We start from the raw sequence: 21,378 nt of genomic DNA, 5'->3' as shown, positions 1-21,378 counted from the left end.
GTGTACTGAGTGAGCAGTATAGACAATTCACCTCTGTTAGAGAGAAATTGCTGTAAAACACAAAGCGCGACAAGCGAGAAGCAGAGCAGCAGAGTGTTCTGCGCAGTGTACTGTGTGTCAGTGAGTGACTCCTGCTAGAAGGAAGATCAACAACAGCTAACTTTGCTACTACATGCAATTTCTACATGCAGCCTCCTGTGCTAAACAGGATCTTGCTGTTAGGCTTTGAAATGCAGAGAACACACTGGCCTGTACAGTGGAAAGGGAGAAGTGCTGTGTGGTGCGCTTGCTTTCTCTTTAGCTTGAAGTACACTTTCGCTTTGCAGACTTGAAAGAGTGCAAGCTACTCTTTCAGGAAGCTAGACAGACTGCTGTGCTAGAGGTGGCTTAGGAGAAAAGTGCACCTCTCTGTGTGCCCTGCTTCTTCTAGGAGTACCATGCACGTTGATCTTCCTTCTTAGCAGGAGTCACTCACTGACACACAGTACACTGCGCAGAACACTCTGCTGCTCTGCTTCTCGCTTGTTCGCGCTTTGTGTTTTACAGCGATTTCTCTCTACCAGAGGTGAATTGTCTATACTGCTCACTCAGTACACTCTGCTGCTAGCTTCTGCTACTGCCAAAACACGCCTGGCATGTGCATTTTTCTTCTAAACCCTCTGTTCCATACAGATCTGCCCTGCATCTTGGAAGAGTGCTGTGCACTCCTTGAAGCCTGCAGAGCGAACAGCACAGTAGTGAAAGTAATGCTTAGGAGAAAGCGTGCACAGCACACAGCATTCCTGGCCCTGCACTGAACATACCAATGTCATCTCTGCATATGGCAGCCGGATTAACAAGCGTCTTATTTGCCACAGAAAACTGCATGAAGAGTATGTATTGCAGCAGCTAAGCTATGGGAAGTTGAATTTCCTTCTTCCTAGTTCTGTGCTCTTCTCCTTGCAGGCTTCCAAGAGTGTATGGCAGTGTTAGCAGAAGGAAAGAAGACTGGTATGGAACTGAGGCTTTAGAAGAAAAGTGCACATGCCAGGCGTGTTTTGGCAGTAGCAGAAGCTAGCAGCAGAGTGTACTGAGTGAGCAGTATAGACAATTCACCTCTGTTAGAGAGAAATCGCTGTAAAACACAAAGCGCGAACAAGCGAGAAGCAGAGCAGCAGAGTGTTCTGCGCAGTGTACTGTTTCTCAGTGACTCCTGCTAAGAAGGAAGATCAACCACAGCTAACTTTGCTACTACATGCAAATTCTACATGCAGCCTCCTGTGCTAAACAGGATCTTGCTGTTAGGCTTTGAAATGCAGAGAACACACTGGCCTGTACAGTGGAAAGGGAGAAGTGCTGTGTGGTGCGCTTGCTTTCTCTTTAGCTTGAAGTACACTTTCGCTTTGCAGACTTGAAAGAGTGCAAGGTACTCTTTCAGGAAGCTAGACAGACTGCTGTGCTAGAGGTGGCTTAGGAGAAAAGTGCACCTCTCTGTGTGCCCTGCTTCTTCTAGGAGTACCATGCACGTTGATCTTCCTTCTTAGCAGGAGTCACTCACTGACACACAGTACACTGCGCAGAACACTCTGCTGCTCTGCTTCTCGCTTGTTCGCGCTTTGTGTTTTACAGCGATTTCTCTCTAACAGAGGTGAATTGTCTATACTGCTCACTCAGTACACTCTGCTGCTAGCTTCTGCTACTGCCAAAACACGCCTGGCATGTGCATTTTTCTTCTAAACCCTCTGTTCCATACAAATCTGCCCTGCATCTTGGAAGAGTGCTGTGCACTCCTTGAAGCCTGCAGAGCGAACAGCACAGTAGTGAAAGTAATGCTTAGGAGAAAGCGTGCACAGCACACAGCATTCCTGGCCCTGCACTGAACATACCAATGTCATCTCTGCATATGGCAGCCGGATTAACAAGCGTCTTATTTGCCACAGAAAACTGCATGAAGAGTATGTATTGCAGCAGCTAAGCTATGGGAAGTTGAATTTCCTTCTTCCTAGTTCTGTGCTCTTCTCCTTGCAGGCTTCCAAGAGTGTATGGCAGTGTTAGCAGAAGGAAAGAAGACTGGTATGGAACTGAGGCTTTAGAAGAAAAGTGCACATGCCAGGCGTGTTTTGGCAGTAGCAGAAGCTAGCAGCAGAGTGTACTGAGTGAGCAGTATAGACAATTCACCTCTGTTAGAGAGAAATCGCTGTAAAACACAAAGCGCGAACAAGCGAGAAGCAGAGCAGCAGAGTGTTCTGCGCAGTGTACTGTGTGTCAGTGAGTGACTCCTGCTAAGAAGGAAGATCAACCACAGCTAACTTTGCTACTACATGCAAATTCTACATGCAGCCTCCTGTGCTAAACAGGATCTTGCTGTTAGGCTTTGAAATGCAGAGAACACACTGGCCTGTACAGTGGAAAGGGAGAAGTGCTGTGTGGTGCGCTTGCTTTCTCTTTAGCTTGAAGTACACTTTCGCTTTGCAGACTTGAAAGAGTGCAAGCTACTCTTTCAGGAAGCTAGACAGACTGCTGTGCTAGAGGTGGCTTAGGAGAAAAGTGCACCTCTCTGTGTGCCCTGCTTCTTCTAGGAGTACCATGCACGTTGATCTTCCTTCTTAGCAGGAGTCACTCACTGACACACAGTACACTGCGCAGAACACTCTGCTGCTCTGCTTCTCGCTTGTTCGCGCTTTGTGTTTTACAGCGATTTCTCTCTAACAGAGGTGAATTGTCTATACTGCTCACTCAGTACACTCTGCTGCTAGCTTCTGCTACTGCCAAAACACGCCTGGCATGTGCATTTTTCTTCTAAACCCTCTGTTCCATACAAATCTGCCCTGCATCTTGGAAGAGTGCTGTGCACTCCTTGAACCCTGCAGAGCGAACAGCACAGTAGTGAAAGTAATGCTTAGGAGAAAGCGTGCACAGCACACAGCATTCCTGGCCCTGCACTGAACATACCAATGTCATCTCTGCATATGGCAGCCGGATTAACAAGCGTCTTATTTGCCACAGAAAACTGCATGAAGAGTATGTATTGCAGCAGCTAAGCTATGGGAAGTTGAATTTCCTTCTTCCTAGTTCTGTGCTCTTCTCCTTGCAGGCTTCCAAGAGTGTATGGCAGTCTTAGCAGAAGGAAAGAAGACTGGTATGGAACTGAGGCTTTAGAAGAAAAGTGCACATGCCAGGCGTGTTTTGGCAGTAGCAGAAGCTAGCAGCAGAGTGTACTGAGTGAGCAGTATAGACAATTCACCTCTGGTAGAGAGAAATCGCTGTAAAACACAAAGCGCGAACAAGCGAGAAGCAGAGCAGCAGAGTGTTCTGCGCAGTGTACTGTGTGTCAGTGAGTGACTCCTGCTAAGAAGGAAGATCAACCACAGCTAACTTTGCTACTACATGCAAATTCTACATGCAGCCTCCTGTGCTAAACAGGATCTTGCTGTTAGGCTTTGAAATGCAGAGAACACACTGGCCTGTACAGTGGAAAGGGAGAAGTGCTGTGTGGTGCGCTTGCTTTCTCTTTAGCTTGAAGTACACTTTCGCTTTGCAGACTTGAAAGAGTGCAAGCTACTCTTTCAGGAAGCTAGACAGACTGCTGTGCTAGAGGTGGCTTAGGAGAAAAGTGCACCTCTCTGTGTGCCCTGCTTCTTCTAGGAGTACCATGCACGTTGATCTTCCTTCTTAGCAGGAGTCACTCACTGACACACAGTACACTGCGCAGAACACTCTGCTGCTCTGCTTCTCGCTTGTTCGCGCTTTGTGTTTTACAGCGATTTCTCTCTAACAGAGGTGAATTGTCTATACTGCTCACTCAGTACACTCTGCTGCTAGCTTCTGCTACTGCCAAAACACGCCTGGCATGTGCATTTTTCTTCTAAACCCTCTGTTCCATACAAATCTGCCCTGCATCTTGGAAGAGTGCTGTGCACTCCTTGAAGCCTGCAGAGCGAACAGCACAGTAGTGAAAGTAATGCTTAGGAGAAAGCGTGCACAGCACACAGCATTCCTGGCCCTGCACTGAACATACCAATGTCATCTCTGCATATGGCAGCCGGATTAACAAGCGTCTTATTTGCCACAGAAAACTGCATGAAGAGTATGTATTGCAGCAGCTAAGCTATGGGAAGTTGAATTTCCTTCTTCCTAGTTCTGTGCTCTTCTCCTTGCAGGCTTCCAAGAGTGTATGGCAGTGTTACCAGAAGGAAAGAAGACTGGTATGGAACTGAGGCTTTAGAAGAAAAGTGCACATGCCAGGCGTGTTTTGGCAGTAGCAGAAGCTAGCAGCAGAGTGTACTGAGTGAGCAGTATAGACAATTCACCTCTGTTAGAGAGAAATCGCTGTAAAACACAAAGCGCGAACAAGCGAGAAGCAGAGCAGCAGAGTGTTCTGCGCAGTGTACTGTTTCTCAGTGACTCCTGCTAAGAAGGAAGATCAACCACAGCTAACTTTGCTACTACATGCAAATTCTACATGCAGCCTCCTGTGCTAAACAGGATCTTGCTGTTAGGCTTTGAAATGCAGAGAACACACTGGCCTGTACAGTGGAAAGGGAGAAGTGCTGTGTGGTGCGCTTGCTTTCTCTTTAGCTTGAAGTACACTTTCGCTTTGCAGACTTGAAAGAGTGCAAGGTACTCTTTCAGGAAGCTAGACAGACTGCTGTGCTAGAGGTGGCTTAGGAGAAAAGTGCACCTCTCTGTGTGCCCTGCTTCTTCTAGGAGTACCATGCACGTTGATCTTCCTTCTTAGCAGGAGTCACTCACTGACACACAGTACACTGCGCAGAACACTCTGCTGCTCTGCTTCTCGCTTGTTCGCGCTTTGTGTTTTACAGCGATTTCTCTCTAACAGAGGTGAATTGTCTATACTGCTCACTCAGTACACTCTGCTGCTAGCTTCTGCTACTGCCAAAACACGCCTGGCATGTGCATTTTTCTTCTAAACCCTCTGTTCCATACAAATCTGCCCTGCATCTTGGAAGAGTGCTGTGCACTCCTTGAAGCCTGCAGAGCGAACAGCACAGTAGTGAAAGTAATGCTTAGGAGAAAGCGTGCACAGCACACAGCATTCCTGGCCCTGCACTGAACATACCAATGTCATCTCTGCATATGGCAGCCGGATTAACAAGCGTCTTATTTGCCACAGAAAACTGCATGAAGAGTATGTATTGCAGCAGCTAAGCTATGGGAAGTTGAATTTCCTTCTTCCTAGTTCTGTGCTCTTCTCCTTGCAGGCTTCCAAGAGTGTATGGCAGTGTTAGCAGAAGGAAAGAAGACTGGTATGGAACTGAGGCTTTAGAAGAAAAGTGCACATGCCAGGCGTGTTTTGGCAGTAGCAGAAGCTAGCAGCAGAGTGTACTGAGTGAGCAGTATAGACAATTCACCTCTGTTAGAGAGAAATCGCTGTAAAACACAAAGCGCGAACAAGCGAGAAGCAGAGCAGCAGAGTGTTCTGCGCAGTGTACTGTGTTCTCAGTGACTCCTGCTAAGAAGGAAGATCAACCACAGCTAACTTTGCTACTACATGCAAATTCTACATGCAGCCTCCTGTGCTAAACAGGATCTTGCTGTTAGGCTTTGAAATGCAGAGAACACACTGGCCTGTACAGTGGAAAGGGAGAAGTGCTGTGTGGTGCGCTTGCTTTCTCTTTAGCTTGAAGTACACTTTCGCTTTGCAGACTTGAAAGAGTGCAAGCTACTCTTTCAGGAAGCTAGACAGACTGCTGTGCTAGAGGTGGCTTAGGAGAAAAGTGCACCTCTCTGTGTGCCCTGCTTCTTCTAGGAGTACCATGCACGTTGATCTTCCTTCTTAGCAGGAGTCACTCACTGACACACAGTACACTGCGCAGAACACTCTGCTGCTCTGCTTCTCGCTTGTTCGCGCTTTGTGTTTTACAGCGATTTCTCTCTAACAGAGGTGAATTGTCTATACTGCTCACTCAGTACACTCTGCTGCTAGCTTCTGCTACTGCCAAAACATGCCTGGCATGTGCATTTTTCTTCTAAACCCTCTGTTCCATACAGATCTGCCCTGCATCTTGGAAGAGTGCTGTGCACTCCTTGAACCCTGCAGAGCGAACAGCACAGTAGTGAAAGTAATGCTTAGGAGAAAGCGTGCACAGCACACAGCATTCCTGGCCCTGCACTGAACATACCAATGTCATCTCTGCATATGGCAGCCGGATTAACAAGCGTCTTCTTTGCCACAGAAAACTGCATGAAGAGTATGTATTGCAGCAGCTAAGCTATGGGAAGTTGAATTTCCTTCTTCCTAGTTCTGTGCTCTTCTCCTTGCAGGCTTCCAAGAGTGTATGGCAGTCTTAGCAGAAGGAAAGAAGACTGGTATGGAACTGAGGCTTTAGAAGAAAAGTGCACATGCCAGGCGTGTTTTGGCAGTAGCAGAAGCTAGCAGCAGAGTGTACTGAGTGAGCAGTATAGACAATTCACCTCTGTTAGAGAGAATATCGCGGAAAAACACAAAGCGCGAACAAGCGAGAAGCAGAGCAGCAGAGTGTTCTGCGCAGTGTAGTGTTTCTCAGTGACTCCTGCTAAGAAGGAAGATCAACCACAGCTAACTTTGCTACTACATGCAAATTCTACATGCAGCCTCCTGTGCTAAACAGGATCTTGCTGTTAGGCTTTGAAATGCAGAGAACACACTTGCCTGTACAGTGGAAAGGGAGAAGTGCTGTGTGGTGCGCTTGCTTTCTCTTTAGCTTGAAGTACACTTTCGCTTTGCAGACTTGAAAGAGTGCAAGCTACTCTTTCAGGAAGCTAGACAGACTGCTGTGCTAGAGGTGGCTTAGGAGAAAAGTGCACCTCTCTGTGTGCCCTGCTTCTTCTAGGAGTACCATGCACGTTGATCTTCCTTCTTAGCAGGAGTCATTGCTAAACTGGACAGAGCATTCTGCTGCTCTGCTTCTTGCTTGTTCGCGCTTTGTGTTTTACAGCGATTTCTCTCTAACAGAGGTGAATTGTCTTCTACTGCTCACTCAGTACACTCTTCTGCTAGCTTCTGCTACTGCCAAAAGTCTTCTGGCATGTGCATTTTTTTTTCTAAACCCTCTCTTCCACACATGTCTCCTTTGCATCTTGTGAGAGTGCTGCGTACTCCTTGCATCCAACATTGCGAAAAAGACAGTAGTGCAATAAATCCTGACCCATTGAATATTTAACAGACAGAAAGCCAGTCGCAGTCACATGGCCCTGGGCACCATGTGAGGTATATTTCCCAAAGAAATGAAGGTCACTTCAACACTTTTTTAATATTTATTTGAAGGAGGTGTTTGGCACTCAAAGAACAACCAGGCTTCAATGTGGAGGCATCTTTATTCTGGGAGAAAAGCAGTTCAATATGCAATTTCAGCAGGGAGAAACCTAATGTAAGGCACAGGCCATGGACACAAAGAGGTGCCCTTTTCCCTTTGAAAAGAAGCACTCCCTCCCAGTTTGCTAATAACTTTTGGAGGAAGCATTTGTGACTCCACTTGAAACCAGGCTTCTAAGTGGTGGCATCCTTAGTCTGGGAGAATCCTGAAGCATAGGCAAATTGAACAGACAGAATCCAAATCTGTGTTCTGGGACCTTGGGCAAAAAACTGGGGCTGGTTTTTTTGTACAATAAAGCAGACTCCATCTCTTTTGTATTGTCTATTTAGAGGAGGCTTTTGGCACTCAAAGAATAAGCAGGCTTCTTCCTGGTGGCATCTATAATCTGAGAGAAATCCTGACCCATAAAAATGTAACAGGCAGCATGCCTGTTGCAGGCACAGGGCCCGAAATATAAACACAGCTTTACTTCCCAGTGAAAGGTCAGTTCATCACTTTTGTAATGTCTTTTTAGAGGAGGCTTTTGGCACTCAAAGAATAAACAGGTTTCTACCTGGTGGCATCTATAGTCTGCAAGAAATCCTGAGCCATAGAGAAATTTAACAGGCAGAATGCCAGTCGCAGGCACAGGGCCCGAAATATAAACAGAGCTTTATTTCCACTGAAATGAAGGTCAGTTCACCACTTTTGTAATGTCTATTTAGAGGAGGCTTTTGGCACTGAAAGGATAAGCAGGCTTATCCCTGGTGGCATCTATACTCTGCAAGGAATCCTGACCCATACAGAAATGTAACAGGCAGAAAGCCAGTCGCAGGCACAGGGCCCAGGATAAAAACAGACCTGTATTTCCCAGTGAAATAAAGGTCAATTCACCACTTTTGTAATGTCTATTTAAAGGAGGTGATTGGCACTCAAAGAACAACCATGCTTCAAAGTGGAGGCATCTTTAATCTGGGAGAAAAGCAGTTCAATATGGAATTTCAGCTGGGAGAAACCCAGTGTAAGGCACAGGCCATGGACACAAAGAGGGGGACTTTTCCCTTTGAAAAGAAACACATCCTCCCAGTTTCCTAATAACTTTTGGAGGAAGTGTTTGTGACTCCACTTGAAACCAGGCTTCTAAGTGGTGGCATCCTTAGTCTGGGAGAAATCCTGAAGCATAGGCAAATTGAACAGGCAGAATCCAAATCTCTGTTCCAGCGGCTTGGGCAAAAAACAGGAGCTGGTTTTTCTGTACAATAAAGCTCACTCCATCACTTTTGTAATGTCTATTTAGAGCAGGCTTTTGGCACTCAAAGAATAAGCAGGCTTATCCCCGGCGGGATCTATATTCTGCAAGAAATCCTGACGCATAGAGATATTCTACAGGCAGAATCCCAGTCGCAGGCACATGGCCCTGGACACCAAGTGAGCTATATTTCCTAGTGAAATGAAGATCAATTCACCACTTTTGTAATGTCTATTTTAAGGAGGTGTTTGGCACTCAAAGAACAACCAGGCTTCAAAGTGGAGGCATCTTTAATCTAGGAGAAAAGCAGTTCAATATGCAATTTCAGCTGGGAAAAACACAGTGTAAGGCACAGGCCACGGACACAAAGGGTGGCCCTTTTCCCTTTGAAAAGTAACACACCCTCCAAGTTTCCTAATAACTTTTGCAGGAAGTGTTTGTGACTCCACTTGTAACCAGACTTATATGTGGTGGCATCCTTAGTCTGGGAGAAATCCTGAAGCATAGGCAAATCGAAAAGGCAGAATCCAAATCTCTGTTCAGGGGGCTTGGGCAAAAAACAGGGGCTGGTTTTTCTGCACAATTCAGCTCACTCCATCACTTTTGTAATGTCTACTTAGAGGAGGCTTTTGGCACTCAAAGAATAAGCAGGCTTCTCCCTGGTGGCATCTATACTCTGCAAGGAATCCTGACCCATACAGAAATGTAACAGGCAGAAAGCCAGTCGCAGGCACATGGCTCTGGACAACAAGTGAGCTATATTTCCCAATGAAATGAAGGTCAGTTCACCACTTCTGTAATGTCTATTTAAAGGAGGTGTTTGGCACTCAAAGAACAACCAGGCTTCAAAGTGGACTCATCTTTAGTCTGGGAGAAAAGCAGTTCAATATGGAATTTCAGCAGGGAGAAACCCAGTGTAAGGCACAGGCCATGGACACAAAGAGGGGCACTTTTCGCTTTGAAAAGAAACACACCCTCCCAGTTTCCTAATAAGTTTTGCAGGAAGTGTTTGTGACTCCACTTGAAACCAGGCTTCTAAGTGGTAGTGTCTTTAGTCTGGGAGAAATCCAGAAGCATAGGCAAATTGAACAGGCAGAAGCCAAATCTCTGTTCCGGGGCCTTGGGCAAAAAACGGGCTGGTTTTTCTGTACAATAAAGCTCAGTCCATCACTTTTGTAATGTCTATTTAGAGAAGGCTACTGGAACTCAAAGAATAAGCAGGCTTCTCACTGGTGGGATCTATAGTCTGCAAGAATCCTGACACATAGAGAAATTTAACAGGCAGAATCCCAGTCGCAGGCACACGGCCCTGGACAACAAGTGAGCTATATTTCCCAATGAAATGAAGGTCAGTTCACCACTTTTGTAATGTCTATTTAAAGGAGGTGTTTGGCACTCAAAGAAAATCCAGGCTTCAAAGCGGAGGCATCTTTAATCTAGGAGAAAAGCAGTTCAATATGCAATTTCAGCCGGGAGAAACCCAGTGTAAGGCACAGGCCATGGACACAAAGAGGGGCCCTTTTCCCTTTGAAAAGAAACACACTCTCCCAGTTTCCTAATAACTTTTGCAGGAAGTGTTTGTGACTCTACTTGTAACCAGGCTTCTAAGTGGTGGCATCCTTAGTCTGGGAGGAATCTTGAAGCATAGGGAAATGGAAAAGGCAGAAGCCAAATCTCTGTTCCTCGGCCTTGGGCAATAAAAAAAGGGGCTGGTTTTTCTGTACAATAAAGCTCACTCCATCACTTTTGTAATGTCTATTTAAAGGAAGCTTTTGGCACTCAAAGAATATGCAGGCTTCTCCCTGGTGGCATCTATACTCTGCAAGGAATCCTGATCTATGTGGAAAATTCTACAGGCAGAAACACAGTCGCAGGCACATGGCCCTGGACACCAAGTAAGCTATATTTCCCAGTGAAATGAAGGTCAGTTCACCACTTTTGTAATGTCTATTTAAAGGAGGTGTTTGGCACTCAAAGAACAACCATGCTTCAAAGTGGAGGCATCTTTAATCTGGGAGGAAAGCAGTTCAATATGGAATTTCAGCAGGAAGAAACCCAGTGTAAGGCACAGGCCATGGACAAAAAGAGGGGCACGTTTCCCTTTGAAAAGAAACACACCCTCCCAGTTTCCTAATATCTTTTGCAGGGAGTACTTGTGACTCCACTTGTAACCTCACTTCTAAGTGGTGGCATCCTTAGTCTGGGAGAAATCCTGAAGCATAGGCAAATGGAAAAGGCAGAAGCCAAATCTATGTTCTGGGGCCTTGGGCAAAAACAGGGGCTGGTTTTTCTGTACAATAAAGCTCACTCCATCACTTTTGTAATGTCTATTTAGAGGAGGATTTTGGTACTTAAAGAACAAGCAGGCTTCTCACTGGTGGCATCTATACTCTGCAAGAAATCCTGACCCATAGAGAAATGTAACAGGCAGAATGACAGTCGTAGGCACAGGGCTCGGGATACAAACAGAGGTTTATTTCCCAGTGAAATGAAAGTCAGTTCTCCACTTTTGAAATGTCTATTTAAAGGAGGTGTTTGGCACTCAAAGAACAACCAGGCTTCAAAGTGGAGGCATCTTTAATCTGGGAGGAAAGCAGTTCGATATGGAATTTCAGCAGGGAGAAACCCAGTGCAAGGCACAGACCATGGACACAAAGAGGGGCACTTTTTCCTTTGAAAAGAAACACAGCCTCCCAGTTTTCTAATTACTTTTAGAGGAAGTGTTTGTGACCCCACTTGTAACCAGGCTTCTAAGTGGTGGCATCCTTAGTCTGGGAGAAATCCTGAAGCATAGGCAAACTGAACAGGCTAAATCCAAATCTCTGTTCTGGGGCCCTGGACAAAAAACAGGGGCTGGTTTTTCTGTACAATAAAGCAGACTCCATCTCTTTTGTAATGTCTATTTAGAGGAGGCTTTTGGCACTCAAAGAATAAGCAGGCTTCTTCCTGGTGGAATCTATAGTCTGCAAGAAATCCTAACCCATAAAGAATGGTAAGAGGCAGAAAGCCAGTCGCCAGCACAGAGCCCAAAATATCAACAGATCTTTATTTCCCAGTGAAATGAATGTCAGTTCACCACTTTTGTAATGTCTATTTAGAGGAGGCTTTTGGCCCTCAAAGCATAAGCAGGCTTCTCCCTGGTGACATCTGTAGGCTGCAGGAAATCCTGACCCATGGAGAAATTTGAGAGGCAGAAAGCCAGTCGCAAGCTCAGGGCCCCGGACACAAACAGAGTTTTATTTCCCAGTGAAATGAAGATCAGTTCACCACTTCTGTAATGTCTATTTAAAGGAGGTGTTTGGCACTCAAAGAACAACCAGGCTTCAAAGTGGAGGCATCTTTAATCTGGGAGGAAAGCAGTTCAATATGGAATTTCAGCAGGGAGAAACCCAGTGTAAGGCACAGGCCATGGACACAAAGAGGGGCGCCTTTCCCTTTGAGAAGAAACACACCTTTTCAGTTTCTTAATAACTTTTGGAGGAAGTATTTGTGACTCTACTTGTAACCAGGCTTCTAAGTGGTGGCATCCCTAGTCTAGGAGAAATCCTGAACCATAGGATAATTTAACAGGTAGAAGTCAAACCTCTGTCCCAGGGCCTTGGGAAAAATAGGGGCTCATTTCACTGTACAATAAAGCTCACTCCACCACATTTCTACTGTCTATTTAGTATAGGCCTTTGGCACTCAAAGAATAAACAGTCTTTGCACTGGTGGCATCTGTAGTTTACAATCAATCCCGATACATGTGGAAATTTAACAGGCCGAAGACCAGTCTCAGTCCCACGGCCCTGGACTTAAATGAGGGGCTTGTTTCTCTGTAAAATAAAGTTCACTTCCTCACTTTTTTAATGTCTATTTAGAGGAGGCTTTTGGCACTCAAAGAATAACCAGGCTTCTAGGTGGTGGAGTCTTTAATATGAAAGAAGTCCTGATCCATATGGAAATTTAAAAGGGAAAAGCTCAGTCTCAGTCCCAGGGCCCTGGACACAAATTGAGCTTTATTTCTCAGTGAAATAAAGCTGAATTCATCACTTATCGAATTTAAATTTAGAGGAGGTGTTTGGCACTCAAAGCACAGCAAGGCTTCTAAGTGATGACATTTTTAGTCTGGTAGAAAAGCAGTTCAATATGGAATTTTAGCAGGGAGAAGCCCAGTCTCAGTCCCATGGCCATGGATCCAAACCTAAGTTAATTTCTCAGTGAAATAAAGCGCAATTCACCACTTTTTAATTTCTATTTAGAAGACGCCTTTGGCACTCAAAGAATAACCAGGCTTCTAAGTGGTGGCATTTATAGTTTGGAATCAATCCTTACTCGTGCGGAAATTTAAAAGAATGAAGCCCATTCTCAGTCTCAGGGCCCTGGACACAAAAGAGGGGCTTGTTTCTCTGTAAAATAAAGCTCACTTCATCACTTTTGTAATGTCTGTTTAGAGGAGGCTTTTGGCAAACAAAGAATAACCAGGCTTCTAAGTGGTGGCATCTATAGTTTGGTATAAATCCTGATCCATGCAGAAATTTAACAGGGAGAAGCCCAGTCTCAGTCCCAGTCCCAGGAACCTGGACCCAAACTCTGGTTTATTTCTCTGTGAAATGAAACTCAATTCACCACTTTTTATTGTATATTTAGAGAAGGCTTTTGGCACTCAAGGAACAACCAGGCTTCTCACTGGTGGAAACTTTAATCTGCAAAAATTCCTGACCCATGGAGAAATATAATAGGCACATGGCCAGTCGCAGTTCCAGGACCCTGGACAAAACTGAGTTTAATTTCTCAGTGAAATGAAGCTGAATTCACCACTTATCGAATTTCAATATAGAGGAGGTGTTTAGCACTCAAAGCACAACCAGGTTTCTAAGTGGTGACACTTCTAGACTGAGAGGAAATCAGTTCAATATGGAATTTAAACAGCCTCAGTCCAAAGGCCCTGTATCCAAAATCCAGTTTATTGCTCAGTGAAATAAAGATCAATTCACCACTTCTTGTATGTCTGTATAGAGGAGGCTTTTGGCACTCAAAGAATAGCCAGGCTTCTAGGTGGTGGCAGCAGTATTTTGGAATAAATCCTGGTCCATGTGAAAATTTAACATGACAAAGCCCAGTCACAGTCCCAGGGCCCTGGACACAAACTGAGTTTTATTTCTCATTTCTTATTTCTCATTTCTTCATTTCAGTGAAATGAAGCCGAATTCACCACTTATCGAATTTCAACTTAGAGGAGTTGTTTGGCACTCACAGCACTGACAGGCTACTAAGAGGAGGCAATTTGGTCTGTGAGAAAAGCAGTTCAATATGGAATTTGAACAGGGAGAAGCACAGCCTCAGTCCCAGGGCCCTGGACCCAAACTTAAGTTCATTTCTCAGTGAAATAAAGCTCAATACACCACTTTTTAATGTCTATTTAGAGGAGGCTTTTGGCACTCAAAGAATAACTGGGCTTATAGGTGGTGGCATCTTTAATCTGGAAGAAGTCCTGATCCCTAGGGAAATTTAACAGGGAGAAGCCCAGTCGCAGTCCCAGGGCCCTGGACACAAACTGAGTTTTATTTCTCAGTGAAATGAAGGACAATTCATCACTTCTTAATGTCTATTTAGAGGCTTTTAAAACTCGAATAATAACCAGTCTTCTAAGTGGTGGCATCTACAGTTTGGAATCAATCCTGATCTATGAGGAAATTTAACAGGGAGAAGCCAGGACTCAGTCCCAGTCCCAGGGCCCTGGACCCAATCTCACGTTTATTTCTCAGAGAAATAAAACTCAATACACCACTTTTTAATGTCTATTTAGAGGAGGCTTTTGGCACTCAAAGAATAACCAGGCTTTTAGGTGGTGAAGTCGTTAATCTGCAAGAAGTCCTGATCCCTATGGAAATTTAACAGGGAGAAGCCCAGTCGCAGTCCCAGGGCCCCAGACACAAACTGAGTTTGTGAAGAGGTGTTTGGCACTCAAAGCACAGCCAGACTTCTAAATGGTGGCAATTTAGTCTGGTAGAAAAGAAGTTCTATATGGAATTTTAGCAGGGAGAAGACCAGCCTCAGTTCCAATGCCCTGGACCCAAACTCAGGATCATTTCTCCGTGAAATAAAGCTCAATTCACCACTATTTAATGTCTATTTAGAGGAGGCTTTTGGCACTCAAAGAACAATCAGGCTTCTCACTGGTGGCATCTATAGTCTGCAAAGAATCCTGACACATAGAGAAATTTAACAGGCAAAAGCCAGTAACAGGCACATGGCCCTGGACACCAAGTGAGCTATATTTCCCAGTGAAATGAAGGTCAGTTCACCACTTTTGTAGTATCTATTTAAAGGGGGTTTTTGGCAATCAAAGAACAACCCGACTACAAAGTGGTGACATCTTTAGTCTAGGAGAAAAGCAGTTCAATATGGAATTTCAGCAGGGAGAAACCCAGTGTAAGGCACAGGCCATGGACACAAAGAGGGGCCCTTTTCCCTTTGAAAAGAAACACACCCTCCCAGTTTCCTAATAACTTTTGGAGGAAGTGTTTGTGACTCCAGTTGTAACCAGGCTTCTAAGTGGTGGCATCCTTAGTCTAGGAGAAATCCTGAGCCATAGGGAAATTGAACAGGCAGAAGCCAAATCTCTGTCCCAGGGCCTTGGGCAAAAAACAGGGGCTGGTTTCACTGTACAATAGAGCTCACTCCATCACATTTGTAATGTCTATTTAGAGGAGGCCTTTGGCACTAAAAGAATACCCATGCTTCTAAGTGGTGGCATCTATTTTTTGGAATCAATCCTGGTCCATGAGGAAATTTAACAGGCTGAAGACCAGTCTCAGTCCCACGGCCCTGGACTTAAATGAGGGGCTTGTTTCTCTGTAAAATAAAGTTCACTTCCTCACTTTTTTAATGTCTATTTAGAGGAGGCTTTTGGCACTCAAAGAATAACCAGGCTTCAAAGTGGAGGCATCTAAAATTTGGAATCAAATCTGATCCCTATGGAAATTTGAAATGACGAAGCCCAGTGTCAGTCCCAGGGCCCTGGACACAAACTGAGTTTTATTTCTCAGTGAAATGAAGCTGAATTCACCATTAATGGAATTCCAATTTAGAGGAGGTGTTTGGCATTCAAAGCAAAGCCAGGCTTCTAAGTGGTGACAATTTAGTCTGGGAGAAAAGAAGTTCATTATGGAATTTTAGCAGAGAGAAGCCCAGCCTTAGTTCCAGGGCCATGCACACAAACTCAGGATCATTCCTCTATGAAATAAAGCTCAATTCACCACTTTTTAATGTCTATTTAGAGGAGGCTTTTGGCACTCAAAAAATAACCAGGTTTCTAGGTTGAGGCATCTTTAATCTGGAAGAAGTCCTTATCCATGAGGAAATTTAAGAGGGAGAACCCCAGTCGCAGTCCCAGGGCCCTGGACACAAACTCAGTTTTATTTCTCAGTGAAATAAAGACGAAATCACCACATTTTAATTTCTATTTAGAGGAGGCTTTTGGCACTCAAAGAACAACCAGGCTTCTCACCATTGGCATCTTTAGTATGCATCAAATACTGATTCATGGAGAAATTTAACAGGCAGAAAGCCAGTCGCAGGCACAGGGCCCCGGACACAGAGGTTTATTTCCCAGTGAAATGAAGGTCAGTTCACCACTTTTGTAATGTCTATTTAAAGGAGGCTTTTGGCACTCAAAGAACAACCAGAATTCTAAATGGTGGCATCTTTAGTCTGGGAGGAAAGCAGTTCGATATGGAATTTCAGCAGGGAGAAACCCAGTATAAGGCACAGGCCATGGACACAAAAAGGGGCCCTTTTCCCTTTGAAAATAAACATAGTCTCCGAGTTTCCTAATATCTTTTGGAGGAAGTGTTAGTGACTCCACTTGTAACCAGGGTTCTCAGTGGTGGCATCCTTACTCTAGGAGAAATCCTGAAGCATAGGATAATTTTATAGGCATAAGCCAAATCTCTATCCCAGGTCCTTTGGCAAAAAAACAGGAGCTGGTTTCACTGTACAATAAAGCTCACGCCATCACATTTGTAATGTCTATTTAGATGAGGCCTTGGGCACTCAAAGAATAACCAGGCTTCCATGTGGTGGCATCTATAGTTTGGAATCAATCCTGATCGATGTGGAAATTTAACAGGCCGAAGACCAGTCTCAGTGCTAGGCCCCTGGACATAAATGAGGGGCTTGTTTCTCTGCAAAATAAAGTTCACTTCCTCAGTTTTTAAATGTCTCTTTAGAGGAGGCTTTTGGCACTCAAAGAATAACCAGGCTTCTAGGTGGTGGCATCTTTAATCTGGAAGATGTCCTGATCCCTATGGAAATTTAACTGGGAGAATCCCAGTGGCAGTCCCAGGACCCTAGACACAAAATGAGTTTTATTTCTCAGTGAAATGAAGCTCAATTCACCATTTATGGAATTTCAATTTAGAGGAGGTGTTTGGCACTCAAAGCACAGCCAGGCCTCAAAGTGGTGGCGTTTTTAGTCAGGGAGAAAAGCAGTTCAATATGGAATTTGAACAAGGAGAAGCCCAGCCTCAGTCCCATGGCCATGGACCCAAACTCAGGTTTATTTCTCAGTGAAATAAAGATCAATTCATCACTTCTTAATGTCCATTTAGAGGTGGCTTTTGGCACTCAAATAATAACCAGGATTCTAAGTGCTGGCATCTACAGTTTGGAATCAATCCTGATCCATGAGGAAATTTAAAAGGGAGAAGCCCAGTCTCAGTCCCAGTCCCAGGGCCCGGGATGCAAACTCACGTTTATTTCTCAGTGAAATAAAGTTCAATTCACCACTTTTTAATGTCTATTTAGAAGAGGCTTTTGGCACTCAAAGAATAACCAGTCTTCTAAATGGTTCCATCTATAGTTTGGATCAGTTTTGATCCATGCCACAATTTAACATGACAAAGCCCAGTCGCAGTCCCAGGGCCCTGGACACAAACTGAGTTTTATTTCTCAGTGAAATGAAGCTGAATTCACCACTTATGGAACTCCAATTTAGATGACGTGTTTGGCACTCAGAGCAAAGCCAGGCTTCTAAGTGGTGGCAATTTAGACTGGGGGAAAAGAAGTTCAATATGGAATTTGAACAGGGAGAAGCCCAGCCTCAGTCCCAGGGCCCTGGACACAAACTCAGGATCATTTCTCTATGAAATAAAGCTCAATTCACCACTTTTTAATGTCTATTTAGACGAGGCTTTTGGTACTCAAAAAATAACCAGGCTTCTAAGTGGTGGCATCTTTAATCTGGAAGAAGTCCTGATACCTACGGAAATTTAACTGGGAGACGCCCAGTCGCAGTACCAGGGCCCTGGACACAAACTAAGTTTGATTTATCAGTGAAAAGAAAGCTCAATCCACCACTTATCAAATTTCAATTTAGTGCAGATTTTTGGTACTCAAAGCAAAGCCAGGCTTCTAAGTGGTGGCATCCTTAGTCTGGGAGAAAAGCAGTTCAATATGACATTTTAGCAGGGAGAAGTCCAGACTCAGTCCCATGGGCCTGGACACAAACTCAGGTTTATTTCTCAGTGAAATAAAACTTAATTCACTATTTTTTATGTCTATTTAGAGGAGGCTTTTGGCACTCAAAGAATAACCAGGCTTCTAAGTGGTGGCATCTATAGTTTGGAATCAATCCTGATCCATGAGGAAATGAAACAGGACGAGGCTTCTCACTGGTGGCATCTTTAGTATGCATGAAATGCTGATTCATGGAGAAATTTAACAGGCAGAAAGCCAGTCACAGGCACAGGGCCCTGGATACAAACAGGGGTTTATTTCCCAGTGAAATGAAGGTCAGTTCACCACTTTTGTTATGTTTTTTTAAAGGAGGCTTTTGGCACTCAAAGGACAACCAGGATTCTAAGAGGTGGCATCTTTAGTCTGGGAGAAAACAAGTTCAATATGGAATTTCAGCAGGGAGAAACCCAGTGTAAGCCATAGGCCGTGGAACCACATATGGGCCCTTTGCCAATTGAAAAGAAACACATCCTCCCAGTTTCTTAATAACTTTGGGAGGAAGTGTTAGTGACTCCACTTGTTACCAGGGTTCTCAGTGGCAGCATCCTTAGTCTAGGACTAATCCTGAACCACAGGGAAATTTAACAGGCAGAGCCAAATCTCTGTTCCCAGGTCCTTTGGCAAAAATAGGGGCTGGTTTCACTGTACAATAAAGCTCACGCCATCACATTTGTAATGTCTATTTACATGAGGCCTTGGGCACTCAAAGAATAACCAGGCTTCCATGTGGTGGCATCTATAGTTTGAAATCAATCCTGATCCATGTGGAAATTTAACAGGCCGAAGCCCCGTCTCAGTGCTAGGCCCCTGGACATAAATGAGGGGCTTGTTTCTCTGCAAAATAAAGTTCACTTCCTCAGTTTTTAAATGTCTCTTTAGAGGAGGCTTTTGGCACTCAAAGAATAACCAGACTTCTAGGTGGTGGCATCTTTAATCTAGAAGTAGTCTTGATCACTATGGAAATTTAACAGGGAGAAGCCCAGTCTCAGTCCCAGGGCCCTGGACCCAAACTGAGTTTTACTTCTCAGTGAAATAAAGCTCAATTCACCACTTTTTAATGTCTATTTAGAGGAGGCTTTTGGCACTCAAAGAAAAACCAGGCTTCTCACTGGTGGTATCTATAATCTGCAAAGAATCCTGACCCATGGATAAATTTAACAGGCAGAAAGCAATTCACAGGCACAGGTTCCTGAACACAAACAGAGCTTTATTTCCCAGTGAAATGAAGGTCAGTTCACCACTTCTGTAATGTCTATTTAAAAGAGGCTTTTGGCACTCAAAGTTCAACCAGGCTTCAAAGTGGAGGCATCTTTAATCTGGGAGAAAAGCAGTTCAATATGGAATTTCAGCAGGAAGAAACCCAGTGTATGGCACAGGCCATGGACACAAATTGGGGCCCTTTGCCATTTGAAAATAAACACAGCCTCCCAGTTTCCTAATAACATTTGGAGGAAATGTTTGTGACTCCACTTGTTACCAGGGTTCTCAGTGGAAGCATCCTTAGTCTGGGAGAAATCCCGAGCCATAGGCAAATTGAACAGGCAGAAGTCAAACCTCCATCCCAGGGACTTGGGCAAAAAACAGGGGCTGTTTTACTGTACAGTATAGCTCACTCCATCACATTTGTAATGTCTATTTAGAGGAGGCCTTTGGCACTTAAAGAATAACCAGGCTTCTAAGTGGTGGCCTCTATACTTTGGAATCAATCCTGATCCATGAGGAAATTTAACAGCCTGAAGCCCTGTCTCAGTGCCAGGGCCCAGGACATAAATGAGGGGCTTGTTTCTCTGTAAAATAAAGCTCAATTCATCACTTTTGTAATGTCTTTGAGTGCCAAAAGCCTCTTTTAAATAGATATTAAAAAGTGCTGAATTGAACTTTATTTCACTGAGGAATAAAAATGATTTAGTGTCCAGGGCCCCGGGACTGGGACTGAGACTGGTCCTCGGCCTGTTAAATTTCCTCATGGATCAGCATTGATTCCAAACTATAGATGCCACCACTTAGAAGCCTGGTTACTCTTTGAGTGCCAAACACCTCCTTAAATAGACATTACAAAAGTGGTGAACTGACCTTCATTTCACTGAGAAGTAAAGCTCTGTTTCAGTCCAGGGCCCTGAGCCTGCAACTGGCTTTCTGCCTGTTAAATTTCTCCATGGGTCAGGATTTTTTGCAGACTAAAGATGCCACCAGTGAGAAGCCTGGTTTTTCTTTGAGTGCCAAAAGCCTCCTCTAAATAGACATTACAAAAGTGGTGAATCGAGCTTTATTTCACTGAGAAATAAACTTGAGTTTGGGTCCAGGGCCCTGGGACTGAGACTGGGCTTCTCCCTGTAAAAATTTTCTCATGGATCAGGATTGATTCCAAACTATAGATGCCACCACTTAGAAGCCGTTTTGTTCTTTGAGTGCCAAACACCTCTTTTAAATAGACATTACAGCTGTCGTGAACTGAGCTTCATTTCACTGGGAAATAACCCTCTGTTTGTGTCCAGGGCCCTGTGCCTGTGACTGGCATTCTGCCTGTTAAATTTCTCTAAAAATCAGGATTTGTTGCAGACTAAAGATGCCACCAGTGTTCCCATTGCAAAGACAGCTTTCAATGCAGTGTCCCACTGAGCTCTTCTTTGGCTCTGCTGCTTCCCTGGGCTCTCTCCACAGGAAAAGCTCTCAGACTCCTTCCTATTTATACTGTGAGGAAAATTAATCCACAAACGCCAGAGGTTTATGTCCAAAAAGGAGACAGACGAGTCCTTTTTGCTTTATTCGAATAAAGGGAGAGGCCATGGGGTATTCCTATGGGATCTCTCGGATTTTTATCCTAATTTCCCGGCCACTTTTCCCTCTCTCTTTCCCCATTGGCTGAGGTACTCAAGAGGCACAGAATTCCCGGATCGCCTGACACCTGAAATTCCCCTCTAATATATAACCCTTCCTTTAATTTTTAACTCTTGTAGAATTCATAGATTCCCCTCCTGTTGCTTCTTTCATCTTCTGTTACCCAATTTCATTTACCAGCCAATCTACAGTTTGTTTGTAAAGGCAAATCTCTTTTTCCATTCATCAATCAGTGTAATCCCTCCCACTGTTTCTTTTATCTCTAGGTGCTAACTTTATCTACCAACAGATCTCCATCTTATTTGTAAAGACAAATGTAACATTCCTCTCACATGTGTGTTTCACAAAGACACTGTCAAGTCTTTTATTGGTGTAACAATGTGTCAATAGTAAAAATTCTACTCTGATTAATCTTTATTAAGTACAAGAAAAACTGCCCAATCTCAACAAGTAAAAATTTAAAAAAACCTTTACATACCACCACAGGGGAAGAGTGAGGGCTGACTGACTGATAAC

At 44.3% G+C, this 21,378-nt stretch overlaps 1 protein-coding gene across 1 annotated transcript in view; it reads left to right on the top strand.

The window, feature by feature from the left end:
- The window catches only part of KIF16B (kinesin family member 16B), a gene marked incomplete at its 3' end in the record, with an annotated part of 105,740 nt that extends 84,605 nt beyond the window's left edge, over window positions 1–21,135 (top strand). Inside the window, exon 21 of the mRNA XM_079298951.1 lies at window positions 21,129–21,135. Coding sequence (XP_079155077.1) covers window positions 21,129–21,135 — 7 coding nt within the window. The remainder of the gene's footprint in view (window positions 1–21,128) is intronic.
- Between the last annotated feature and the right edge of the window lie 243 nt (window positions 21,136–21,378).

Source organism: Erithacus rubecula (genome assembly GCF_903797595.1).
Source record: "Erithacus rubecula genome assembly, chromosome: 2".
Taxonomy (NCBI): domain Eukaryota; kingdom Metazoa; phylum Chordata; class Aves; order Passeriformes; family Muscicapidae; genus Erithacus; species Erithacus rubecula.
This window is presented reverse-complemented; position numbering and strand designations above follow the sequence as displayed.